We start from the raw sequence: 13,124 nt of genomic DNA on the forward strand, positions 1-13,124 counted from the left end.
AATTCAGTTGGAATGCGATAAACGAGATGAATAATCAATGTAACATTAAGATTGTACATAATTTATCAAAATAAAAAAAATAGAAAATGGACTTTAATAGCACTATTAAATGCTGATGTTTTACTTATACAAAAAAAAGTGTTTATTGGTACAAACAAATGCAAAATCTATAATGATTTTAATCTAAATCCATGTTTTAACTGCTATAATTATGGAAATAGCTCTAAAAATTATACAGGTAGAATCACTTGCAGGACTTGTGCTGGTAATCATTGTCATATAGATAGAATGCAATAATACACGTTAAAAAATATATTAATTGTATCGGTTTCAATAATAAATATAATGAGAACAGACTGATTACTCGGCTGATGATAGTCAATCCGAAGACTAAAAATTGGTTTCTGAATAGAACGTCCAAAAAATTAATCTAGTTTAATATAGTCTGTGTATGTTCAACAATTTTTAAGATAGTACACATATTAGCAATGAATATGAAATTAGCAATAGATACTGACACGGAAGACCCAGAAAGACTACAAGTCAAGGAAACTGGTGCGTAAAACTGCAATAGACCTCATGATAGAAAACTCCGATGGAATACAAACATGGCAACAGGACTGGAATTAACAGAATCCAGATAAAATTATAATAGAATCACCAGACAGTTAACCACTGGTTTTGACCTACCTAGAAAAGTAAAAGTACACGATCGAAATCATAAGATAATGACAAAATGGGGATTCTGTGAGGACTCAAAATACGATTGTGGAGCCAAGGAACAGAAGATGGAACATATCCTGAACAAATGAATACTTAGAGCCCTCAAAAATGGATGAAAAGAGAATGGAACCATTTCAATAGCTGCAAGAGGTGGATGAATAATCTGAATGTGGAAATCGAATCAAAATATAAATTTTTGAAACAAAATTTTTTCACTTTGATATTAATCACTTTGAAGTAATAATTGGATGGCTGCAGACAAAAAAATAATAATAACAGTTGAAGAATCATCTAAGGCTTTACCTATACTATATAATGGGGTTGGCAAGGTAGTAATTTCAGTTTTCCAATGGCATCTGTTTTGAAGGATTTCTGTCGATGTTATGGTTTTTTTTCTTTTGGCATTTGATAGCTGTTACTTTAGAAGTAAATTACATGTAATTATTTCTACACCTTTTTGTTAATGACCAATCTTAATGTGGAGTGAAAAAAAATTGTTGATATATTTTATTTTTTTTATCTTCATAAAGGCAAGAAAGCTGCTGAAGTTCACAAAGAGATATATGATGTTTATGGTGTTGATTGCCTAACAGAATACAAGTGTCAGAATCGGTTTAAAAAATTTCATTCTGAGGATTTTTCACTCAAAGATAATCAATATTCTGGTCAATCTACTGAAGTTGATGAACACTAAATCCAAGCCATAATTCAATCAGACTCATAACAAGTGAGAGATTGCAGAGAGGTTAAATATATCGCATACAACGATTAAAAATCCATAAAATGTCTTTGACTTGTTTATTCAAGTTTTACTTAACACAACAGATCAATATTTGCAATATGTATCTGAAAACTCATTGAAGTCAACCTTTTATTGAAACGAATCTTCACTAGTGATGAAAAATGGATTGTTTACAATAACATCATCTGAAAACAATCATGTCTACATTTGATTAAACAGCACAAGCCACATCAAAAGCTGTATCGCATCAAAAAAAAAACGTCATGCTGGCAATTTGGTGGTGTGTACTTTAAAGCGGATTCCAAGGAATCAAATGATCAATTCAGATGTTTACAGTCAACACTAATGAAACTGGAGGAAGCAATCAAAGAAAAACGGCCAGAATTGGTAAGCACAAAGGAATCATGTTCCATCAAAATGATGCAAGACCTCACAAATTTTTGGTAATATGTGGAAAATTACTGGAGCTTGGTTGAGAAGCGGTCTCATCTCCCACATAGCCCTGATCTTGATATATCTGAGTACCGTTAATTTAAAAAGATATTTTCTGTATTATTTTTATTAGTTATTGGATTTGTAGGGGATAATAACTGCTTGCAATAATTTTATCACACTACTTTTTTAAGAAAAATGAACTAAATTTTTAATTAAAATTTACTCGAGAAAAATTACAATACTTCATGTAAGTCTATACAGGCTAGAAATCACATTTGTAATCATGCTTTGAACTTATTTAGCTCATTGTGATTCACTTTGAACTCAATTGATGTAGTCTACAATTAATAAATTCGGCCAGATATTATCTTTTGCAAAACTCCTTGAATGGTAAAAATTTCACTAATGAAGATGACTTGAAATCACACTCGGTTCAGTTTACGGTTGATAAGGACCAAGAGTTTTATGAGCGCAGAATCACAAAGTTATCAGAAAGATGGCAAAAGGTTATAAGACAAAACGGAAAATTTATGACTGATTAACATATTTTCTTTGTAAAAAAAATACTGGGTTTTATTTCACACTACAAAACCGAAATTACTTTCTTGGCGACTCAATAGTCAATGAAGCTTAGAAAGAACTTGAAAAAACTGCTGTTATGAAATAAATTTGCTTGATGGATTAGACAAAATTTGATCAACCGTGGCAGTATTTATTAATTTAAATAGTGAAAACTATATTGATAACACAACACATTAAGCTAAACACGACCTGAAATGAATCACAAAACATTACTTAAAATGATATAATGATTATATTAAGAACAATAAGTATCTCACAGCAGGCTTACTACAAAAAAAAGAGAAGTGAAGTAGTTTTCCATATATTACCTTCTTGACAGAGCTGAAAATATTATTATATAACAAATCACATTAAGTGAAAATAAAATAATATTCGGTCTTGTAAGTGATGCAATCATCCTGATAATAGTTTCTGAAAATTATTACTTTCAGAGAAAGCAACACATACTGGTGCTTGTTATATCTCAGGTGCTCTACACCTATCATATCTAGAAGGAGCTGTAACAACATATCAGACCCACATTTATTATATGGAAATTCAGTAATATTTAAATAAAAAATATTAATTAATAGCTAATATTTCATAAAACAACTTATGAAAAAAAAATCAGTTCCTATTTTATTTACTTAATAATTAGTACATATAACTTATTTACAAAAGAGAGAAAAGAAAGAAGTCAAGTAATAAACAGATAAATTATCTGATTATTCACAATTATCTAAAGACAATTCTAAAGCTAATATTTCACTTAAAATTTCTGATTTTCTCGATATTTTATCCAACTGATCTTTATCCAACGATTTAGTATCGCCTTTAGCAACTTTCTGTTCTAATGCTTCAATTTCACGTAATTTTTTCTTAAGACTTTTTATTTTTTTAACAGGATCCACTATCGCTGTAGATATAATCGACGATGAAGATGATTTATTTTGTTGTTTTCCTTTAGATTGTTGCGATGAGGTTGAAGCGGTAGGTGATTGTTTTTGTTGATTTTTCGATGATGCAACATTATTATTATTATTTGTTACAATACTATCAGCGCCATCTTTATCTTCATCGAAACCCGAATTAGAATTACCACCATTCTTCTTTTTCTTCTTCTTCTTCTTTTTCACTATGAAACAAATTAAAAATTAAATAATACAAGAAAAGCCACTAAGAGTTATGTTTTGGTTACAGAGGGTTTCACTCTCAACAGACTGCCACTTACAAGATGAACTGAATGATTAAGATATGTAAGTTGTGCAATGAATGAATTATGTAAAAAAAAATTCCATTATTTGAGTAAAATTCTGATACAGGACCTACGGTAACCATATCACCCCGCCTCCTTTTTCATTCGTAACCAAAATTAAATGGCACTGACTGACTGGTATCAAGCTAACGTATAAAATTTCCTTCCATCCTGATTTAAACAAAATCGTTTAATCCAGTCTGAAGATATCAAGTAAAATGATAACTAATGAAATTAGCAAAAAATTACTCTTGCTAACCGACCTCCCTGAATGAAATTGCCCAATATATAACCAAAGTGACACTAATGTAAAGGAAACATTTAAGTACAAGGGTAAATGAAATATGCATGGGATTTTATTTTTTTTTAAAATTATTTATTGAAAATAATAAATAAAAGGCAAATATAATCTATTTTTCTACATAGTTTCCTGCTTTAAAAGTTTCAATAATAAATACACACGCGAGGCATCCCTCATGTATATATGAGGGTTGTTCAATAATATATACATATCAATCATTTAATTCAGTTCAAATGTTGGTGTATTTAAAAAGCATCACTGTAGTTTCAACAAATCATCTCAACTACATGCAATTTGCAACAATTAACAATTTTTTAATTGTTAATTGTTGCAAATTGGAGCAGGTAGTCTTACAATGTAGTTATCAATCTTGTTTATTGATGCACTTTTACATTGTAGTAGGAAGAGGAGTCCCTATTTTAATCGAAAATGGCAGCTTCCAACTTTGCTCTAGATAAAGTCATTCAAATAGCTTATGTTTTTTTTTTTATTGATGTATCCCCACATAAGCATGAAGGTTGTGCGTGGAATATGGAAATGGAATTTTGCACCATATGGAAAAATGCCATGCCTAACTGGGATTAGAACCTGGGACGTTCAGATGAAAGGCAAAGACGGTACCACTTTGCCATGGTGATAGGAAAATATTTGTATATTTTCAGTCACAGCAGCAGCAGCAGTAATAGCCAAATGCTCAGTCTCATAATCAAGAGATATTAGGTTTGAGTCTGTAGTTTTTTAACTTTTACTTTTTTCTTATATATATATATATATATACACAAATGCAAATGGATCTTTTATTATATAAATTTTATAATATTTATAAGAATCTCTATATGAATTTCATTGATGATGATTATTATTTTATTTGAATTTTGCAATTATTAACAAAAACAATTGTTATGAAAATGTGAGAATAGGGGGCACATGGGAAATGAAGGATTAAAAAATAAACATTTTTTGTTTGTTTGTGGATTAATTCACCATACAAGGTTTGAAGCTTGTGCATGGGAATATGAAATGGAAATTTTGTAGCGTATAAAAATGCCATTCCAGACTGGGATTCAAACCAGAGACCTCCAGATGGAAGGCAGAAATGTTACCATAACTAGATTTGATTTTTTAAGATTTGAAAAAATGAATATAAATTTATTTTAATTTTCAGTATTCATTTTACAATCCATAGGATAATTACAAAAAAAAAAATATATAAATATTTTCAGACTTTAACAGGCAAGCTGAAATTAAAATAAATTTATTACATGAAATTTATTTAGTTTTTTTAGATTCTTATAAATACTAGACAATAAAAAGGGCAGAAGAATAAGAGATAATATTAAAAAAAAAAAAAAAAACATTGCTCTTTTTGTTCTGGTTTGGTTCCATTGTGATTTTGTATTATAGAAGCAAATACTCCATTTGAATTTTGAAAATCGAAAGATTGGTTGCAAAGATATTTTCCAACATTTCTGAATAACCGTGATCTATTAGATCAAGTTAATCTGATGAGTGCAAAAATTAGCCTTTAACCTACTTTCGCCTTAAACCGTTCGGCTACACCAGATTCATAATCTTCAATCAATTAACAAATACGAACTGTTTAAATTTTGAAAATCAAACAATTGTTTGCAGAAATATTATAACTCCATTCCACCTCCAAAAACAGCACCCCAGGGGCACCCTGTTTGTTACTGGTTGATGGTAATGATTGGTCTAGCATCGCATCACCTCACCACTCTACCTCACACACAACCCTTCACAGGAAGCCCATTATTATTAAAAAAACAGAAATCTTTATTAAAAAGAAATTTTTTAAATTTATTTAATATTACTTTATTTTATTTAATGCAAATTTGATTCTATTATTCATTTGATTGATTCAAATCATTCAGTTCACACAGTGGTAGAGGCTCACAGTTCATTAATTCAATACATTAAAGTCTATATATATATATATATATATATGTAGTAGTGGAGACTTGCTGGTTATATATATCATATTTATATAGCCTATGACACTCCGGTACTTACATATTAACACCACCGCAGCTACAGCTTTATTTAAAAACAAAGTAGTCAATCAGATTTCGATGGAAAATGAACAGTCTCTTTATTAATTTTAATAAATGGTTATTTATATTTATTTATTTTATAAATATAATTTAACCAAACTTAACCTACGCTCGCTAATCTTGACTAATTAACACCATAATGTTTTGAGTATATATTTAATAAATTCAGTAATTATTGCAATTATTTATTATTTAAATAATCAAAACACTCCTGTTAATTAGTCAAGGTTAGCGAGCGAAGCGAGTGTAGGTTAAGTTTGGTTAAATTATATTTATAAAATAAATAAATATAAATAACCATTTATTAAAATTAATAAAGAGACTGTTCATTTTCCACCGAAATCTGATTGACTACTTTGTTTAAATAAAGCTGTAGCTGTGGTGGCGTTAATACGTAAGTACTGACATTCCTGGTAACATAAGGATTCCAACGTGGGTCATACATTTAAATCGGTTAAGCCGTTGAGCTGCTGCAGTGGAACAAACATACATAGATACATGCACCCTAAATACATTACACTCCTGTTTGGGAAGTCGTGCAAAATCAGGTGCGCTCCAAAAGAATGAAGGAAGCATAGAAAAGTAACAAAAAAGAAATAATATTAGCATAGTCCGTAGTAGACCTTTTCAAAATACAAAATAAATCATACGTTAGGGCAAGATAAATTACATTAGAGTTAAAAATAAATGTCATGGAGACTTGAATCTGAGACTCTCACTCAATTATGAGACTGGAGCGCATTTGCCAACCGGCTACTACTACTGCTAACTGTAGAAATGAAAATAAGCTAATCAAATGACTCGAAAATCTTAAACTGAATTTACTCCAAAAATAGAGATGAGTTGGAAGCTGCCATTTTGGATTTAAAGTAGTGAACCCTCACCTTTCACCCTGCAGTGAAAGGACATCAATATATTCTGTTATAATCTGATTGCCTGTCCTTGTAAGAACAATACATGATTATTAGCAAGGAAACTCCTTGAGAACACAATTCATTTACAAATCTGTTTGCTAGAGTTTATAGGCAAGAAGTATAATTGAAATTTATTTTTTTTTTAAATTAGCCAAGGGATTATGGTGAATGGTAAACATTTCTACACGATAATAAATGACTTTTTGTAATGAGAACTGATTGATATGAACTTGATGCGCCATAGAACCAACAAAATTTTATTATGAACAAGTTCAAAGGCAGAATAAGCGGTTACATCAACTAGGTTTCAAGAGTGTGCGGTGATCTGACAATGCACGATTAAGTTCTTAACGATCAGGTAAAAAGTGAAATACAAACCAGTAACCTGCTATCCCAACAGTTCAAAGAAGAAATTTGATATAAAGTTGGTGAGAATGAATCACATATATGCTTAGCTACCATTGAAAATTGATAAAAAGGGTGGCGGTAATTAAAACAGCCCTTGTAAAGACCTATATTTTTTGAATAATTAAAACTGATCGCATTATTTGTTGAAATATTAATGTAAATTTAAGTGCTTTATTACAAAAGACATATTATTGCTTAAATGTTTTTAAGGTGTTAAGCACCAGAAACTAACTTAAACTTTTACGTCCAATATATAAAATTAAAATAGCAATTGAATTCGAGAAGCAAAATAAAATACATAAGGTAAAATTAAAAAAAATAGATAAACTATAATATACCTTCACTGTTGGGATCGATAATTAAACCAGGTATAGGGCAGTACATAGTATTATTTTTTTTAGCAAGCTCTATCTCTTTTTTCTTAATAATATCTGGATCCAATCCGACTGGATATAACGGTTTCTTATTAGCCCATTGTTTACCTTTACTTTCATATAATGGTACTTCTTCCTGAGGTACATAACCATCCTTAACTCTACGTGCTTTCCGCCAACTTCCATCTGGCCGTTGCGTAGCAGGTATAAATGATCCTAAAAAAATGATTTATAAAATAAGAAAGACCAACGACAGCATACAGAAAAGAATCTACAAAAAAATTTGTTAAATACAACAAAACAGTCTAACTGCAGAATGGAGAAGCAGAATTAGAGAAAGTATGGCCAAAAAACGTATTTTATCCTCTATATAGTAAAAAGGTATTTTAAAAAATAAAAAACTTTAATGTTATCATGATCTAGTAAATGACCTCTGTTCTGAGAAATTTAAAACTAAACTCGTTAAAAAAATGAGCACGTATAAATCGATTCATAGGACAATTTAAAATACGCAAGGCAAACTAAAAATAGATTGAAACTTGAATAAAGGAACATTTGGCTAATAAATATATATGTCTGAGAAGTGCTTGTACCCCTAGACAAAATAATTTATCCATTTGATTTGGATGTGCACCATCATCCTGAATGAGCAGAGCTATGCATCTCCATGTCTCCTCTGACATGTTATGAAGTACCTTCAGTTACAGTTTAAAAGGATTCCTCCACACTGTTATGTATTTCTTTATTTTTGTTGCACATCAATGTTGAAATACACAGGCCTTAATTATTCTCAACAATGAGTTGTCAGGTGTAGTAAGGTCAGGGCTTTGCAGCGGGGTCAGTGATGCTAATGAACTACGGCTGATCCAGTAGCATTGAAAATTTTGATTTAGGAAATCATGCAGCTGAAAAGCAAATCAGCCAGATCTCTGTCTTGTTGTACCTGTACGTGCTATACGGTACTCTTTTCTTGAATTTGAGATATTTATAATCTTTCCAACATTTGTAAATAAGAATCACCATTCATATACTTGTTCTGACCGAGTAGTGTGGTGTGATGTCATCTAAGTCCATATCATGACATGTGGTGAATTCCTTTCCGACTCGCATACAAAATAAGGATTCTCCTTAGCCTAGAAAAGCCCAAATCCTGGCTTATGGCTGCAGTAAATTGCATGTTCATCAGAAAATGAGACTTTTGTGGGTGATGCTGCATTTGGACATCATGCTAATAACATCTGCAGGCTGCTGTTCCATGTCCCAATCGGCATACCACTCAGTTCCTCTCAAGACATGGTGCATTTAGGGATAAATTGGCAAAGTTTAGGTTGGTTGATTCCGGCTTCTGTCCGGACTGTAGGGTCGATGACACCGTGGACCTTTACATATGTCCCCGGTACGAAGCTGAGCGTACCAGAGTTACTAGGAAACTCGAGAGAGTAAACTCTATTTTGGATCGACGCGTCAACTGGAGGACTCGTAGAGAGTGGACAATAGTTGCTGTCTTCCTTCGCTTCCTCGCCCTGAGCAGGGCTGCCGAAGGGATCTAGTAGGTGATAGGAACCTGGGTGGCTAGGGACTGCCTGGGCAGTTGACTGGCCGAAGGTAGGCGCTTAAGGCAGCGTGCCTCGGTTAGATGTATTTAATCAGGCTGTCGGCGGAGTTGCGGCCGTTGTCGGCGGGCGGGATTATTCTTGCCCGGTGGGTGCGGTCACGCTCCGACGGGGGCACTAATGAGCTAATGACACTGTCAGCGGGGCTTCTCTGGGTACTGCTTTGGTGGTATGCAGGGGAGTCTTGGCGGCAGTCTGCGAATGTCACGCGGGACTCCGTAATGGCGCTGTGCGGGAGTAGGGATTAATTCTCCTCTTCCAGGCAGACCGGAACAGAGTCAGATAGAATCTCATTTTGAGTATTAAGCGGGGTTCTTAAGGGAACTAGGTCTAAATTTCGATGTACAAACTTTAGTGGGAAAGTTTATTGTTGAGGTTGTTAGTACGGATCTGAGACATTCAGAAAGTGGCTCTTTAATAGTTGGATCTAGGTGCGGGGTCTTCTTTCCACGGTTAGGTTTCTAGCTTAGTTCCTAAGGGCGACGTGGTAGCTGCAGGTGTCCGTTGTCTTCATTCTGAAGGCATAAACACGTAAATCTATCTCGGGGTGAATTTTTACCGATGTTGATGTCCCTCGGGGCATCTGCATCGGTGGCATCTCTGCGGGGCCTGGACTGAAAGCTGTGAGGCACAATCAGTTTGAGGGCGAGAAGATGTCCTCCGTTAAAGCCACTACTGGGCTAGGAACGGAGGGGGTGGTGTAGCGACCAGACACGCTACGAGGTGGGATCTTCTCTCCTCGGGGGGCAATCGAGATACTGTTCCATGTCACCATCTGGTGCTACTTTAGCATGTGGTTTACAATAATCAGGAGGTCTAAAGTAGCACTTACTCAGGTAGCACCCCCCCTAATTTTTAAATAGCAAACTAACTTTATAGATTATATACAAATTGTATATAATTGGTATATTTAATATTAATTAGACACAGTTAACAGTATTAAATTAAGTTCGGTTATGTAATGTTGTTTCCATGTACTCAACTTCAAACGATATCAGCAACCTAACCAAACTTAAACCTAAGGCTCATTAACCTCATCTAATTAACATTAAATATACAAATTATATACATAACGGTACAACAGGCCTCACGATGATGGAAGACTGCATACTAAAGTAGCACCCACTATCTGATAACTTATTCACAGTATTTAGTTGAAATGGTTTCATATTCAAATCTTTTTTTAAAATGGGTGCGTTATTGATTGCAGTACATTAAATCTGGCTGGTCATTTAAACAAAGATTTAATTAAACACTGCCCAATTGAATCAGTAACAGCAACACACGTTTGCACTCGCATTTTATTTTGTTCTCTACTTGGCCTATCTTTAACATTGCTGTTAGAAAATGCGATTTATCCTGACCAAGCATTGCTGCTCTATGAGACAGATCCTTGTTAATGTGTTCACAAAATGCATTTATTATTTGCGGCAGTGACTGCCCACGTATAATCAATGATGTACATTACCAACTACTCCTCAACACTGTAACTACATACATCAGTTACGATTTTGGAATTGAAATAAGAGTATTTTACATGACCTTGAGATTAGAGTTACCAAATGTAGTACAGAAATATTTCTTAAGAACCAAATAAGTTCCACAACAGTCATAAGAATAATAAACAATTATCTCCTCACTTAAATTTGTTTTTCATGGGCATGTGTATCGTATTTTATTGGTTTAAAGTTCATGCTATTTATATTTCTTTGATTAACTTTTATTAATCTAAGGTACAATTTAAGGTATAATTTTTTTTAGGTTTAAGGTATAATTTAGGGCATCCTAAATTATGGTAACCTCAAACAAATTTTTCAATAGTTTTAAAGCTAAATTTACACTTCCTACTGGGATTCCCTAAAATAACAAGGGTTGTTTGTATTATTTTATTCTTATTCTAAAAACAATGATAAAAATACTCTGTTTGTGTAATTACTGTTTATTTCTCAATAAATATTTTTTATTATTTCTTCTTTTTTCTTTTATTTATTTACTTATATAGTCCATATAGTCTTTCCATGATTAAAAACATTTATTACAAAAAAAACTATTATTTATAGCTGTGCACTTTGTGGTTAAAGAAAGAAAAAATTATCAAGTTTTTTTTGGATCGATAACGACAATGAATATCTGCAGCGTGTATGTTTTTCAGATGAGGCTACTTTTCACACTTCAGGGAAAGTAAACAGGCATAATGTGAGAATATGGGACTCAGAAAATCTGTACTTTACTGAGGAAAAAATTAGATTCCCCTAAAGAAAATGTATGGTGCAGTTTGATCCACAATAACAGCTAACACTGGATATGCTGCAACGCTTTGCTATACCTCAACTAAATGACTTGCAACCTAGGGTGGTTTTCCAGCAGGATGATGCACCACCGCATTGGGGATTACTAGTTTGAGATTTTCTCAATGAATCATTTCATGGCAGATGGATTGGCCACCACAATCACCAGACATAACTTCCTCAACTTTTTCCTCTGGGGTTATGTCAAGGACAGAGCGTATGCAATTATGCAACCTGTACCTGATCTGGACACATTGAGATGAAGAACAACTGAAACTGTTGGTAGTGTTACTGAAGAAATGTTGACAAACACAAGACATGAAATTGTTTATCGGTTGACAAAAGGCACACATGTTGAAGTTTATTGACATGGTAAAAAAAAAACTTGATAATTTTTTTCTTTCTTTTGCCACAAACTGCATAGCTGTAGCTGTAATGTAGTTCTTTGTAATAAATTTTATGTACAACCTCTATAAATATATTTTTCTCAGTGTCTTCTGATTGTGACTTTTCAACAACTGAAATAGATATCTGGTTAAAAATTTTTAATAAAAATTAATTGTTAATTTACGATGCTGGAAAATTTTATGGTTAATATTTCAGAGAAAGAAACTGTTCAGTGTTAAAACTGACTGAAGTTTGTTAATGAGAATGTAAATGTGTATTGTAATAAAAAATAATTTGAGCTGGGTAACATAAAACAATATAGTTACCTCAAATAATACTACTTAAAATAAATAATTATTTATTCAATAAAAGACTAGTTTAAAAACTTATTTCATTTCACGAACAAAAAAAAAACCAGTAAAAATTAAACTTTAAATATGTATAACAAAGTTAATCGTTGTACGTAGGATTTTAAGCAAGGTACAAACAAACAGAACTGAAATAAGGACAAGGTTAACTTTATCCACTACAGTGATCATTATAACTTTATTTAAGTATCTGCTTTTAGGTTAAGTAGAAACGAATAAAAGCTGTACGGTGAAGCTAGAAAGCTTTGAATAATTTGAATACTATAATAATAAATAACAGATATATACATAAAAAAATCAATATCATAGCACACTTTTATTAAATTAAAACCTTAAGATTTCAAAAACATCGTTACTACAAAAAAAAACACAAAAAAAACAATAATAAAAACAAACATAACCTCTAATTACAATTACCTTCATTATCTTTTACAATCGTTGATGCCATTTTATTTAATTTTTACATATACAGTTTCACAAAACAATTATTTTAAAACACATTATTGTTTACAAAAACAACGTCCTCCAATAACTTCCAACTAGGGGCTCATACAATCAGAATAGCCAACTTAAAATGCTTTAGTTAGAATAACGTTGCATTTTATAAGTAAACATGAGGATGTTAAAAAGATTCTGTATTCTTAAAAACGTTGTTATTAAAATTTATAATGCTATTAAGATAA

The 13,124-nt window shown here is 32.2% G+C and overlaps 2 protein-coding genes across 5 annotated transcripts in view; one reads left to right on the plus strand and one right to left on the minus strand.

Annotated features, from left to right (window-relative positions):
* The window catches only part of LOC142333549 (uncharacterized), a 72,644-nt gene that overhangs the window by 25,061 nt on the left and 34,459 nt on the right, over window positions 1-13,124 (plus strand). The gene's annotated exons all lie outside the window — the stretch shown is intronic.
* Window positions 19-12,991, minus strand: Pym (partner of Y14 and mago). The gene is made up of 3 exons (XM_075380831.1): window positions 12,859-12,991; window positions 7,750-8,001; window positions 19-3,596 (listed from the first exon to the last, which is right to left on the minus strand). The coding sequence occupies exons 1-3, from the start codon at window positions 12,887-12,889 to the stop codon at window positions 3,187-3,189; spliced, it is 693 nt and encodes a 230-aa protein (XP_075236946.1). The 5' UTR covers window positions 12,890-12,991; the 3' UTR covers window positions 19-3,186.

This window comes from Lycorma delicatula, chromosome 13 (genome assembly GCF_047948215.1).
Source record: "Lycorma delicatula isolate Av1 chromosome 13, ASM4794821v1, whole genome shotgun sequence".
NCBI classification, from domain to species: Eukaryota; Metazoa; Arthropoda; class Insecta; order Hemiptera; family Fulgoridae; genus Lycorma; species Lycorma delicatula.

Bases quoted from the DNA above. Each gene is read 5' to 3' on its own strand.
- Pym (XM_075380831.1), bottom strand. From the start codon at position 12,889: ATGGCATCAACGATTGTAAAAGATAATGAAG. The intron at 8,002-12,858 runs GTAATTGTAATT...TCATTTTTTTAG, and splicing joins GATTGTAAAAGATAATGAAG to GATCATTTATACCTGCTACG. The intron at 3,597-7,749 runs GTATATTATAGT...TTTGTTTCATAG, and splicing joins TATCGATCCCAACAGTGAAG to TGAAAAAGAAGAAGAAGAAG.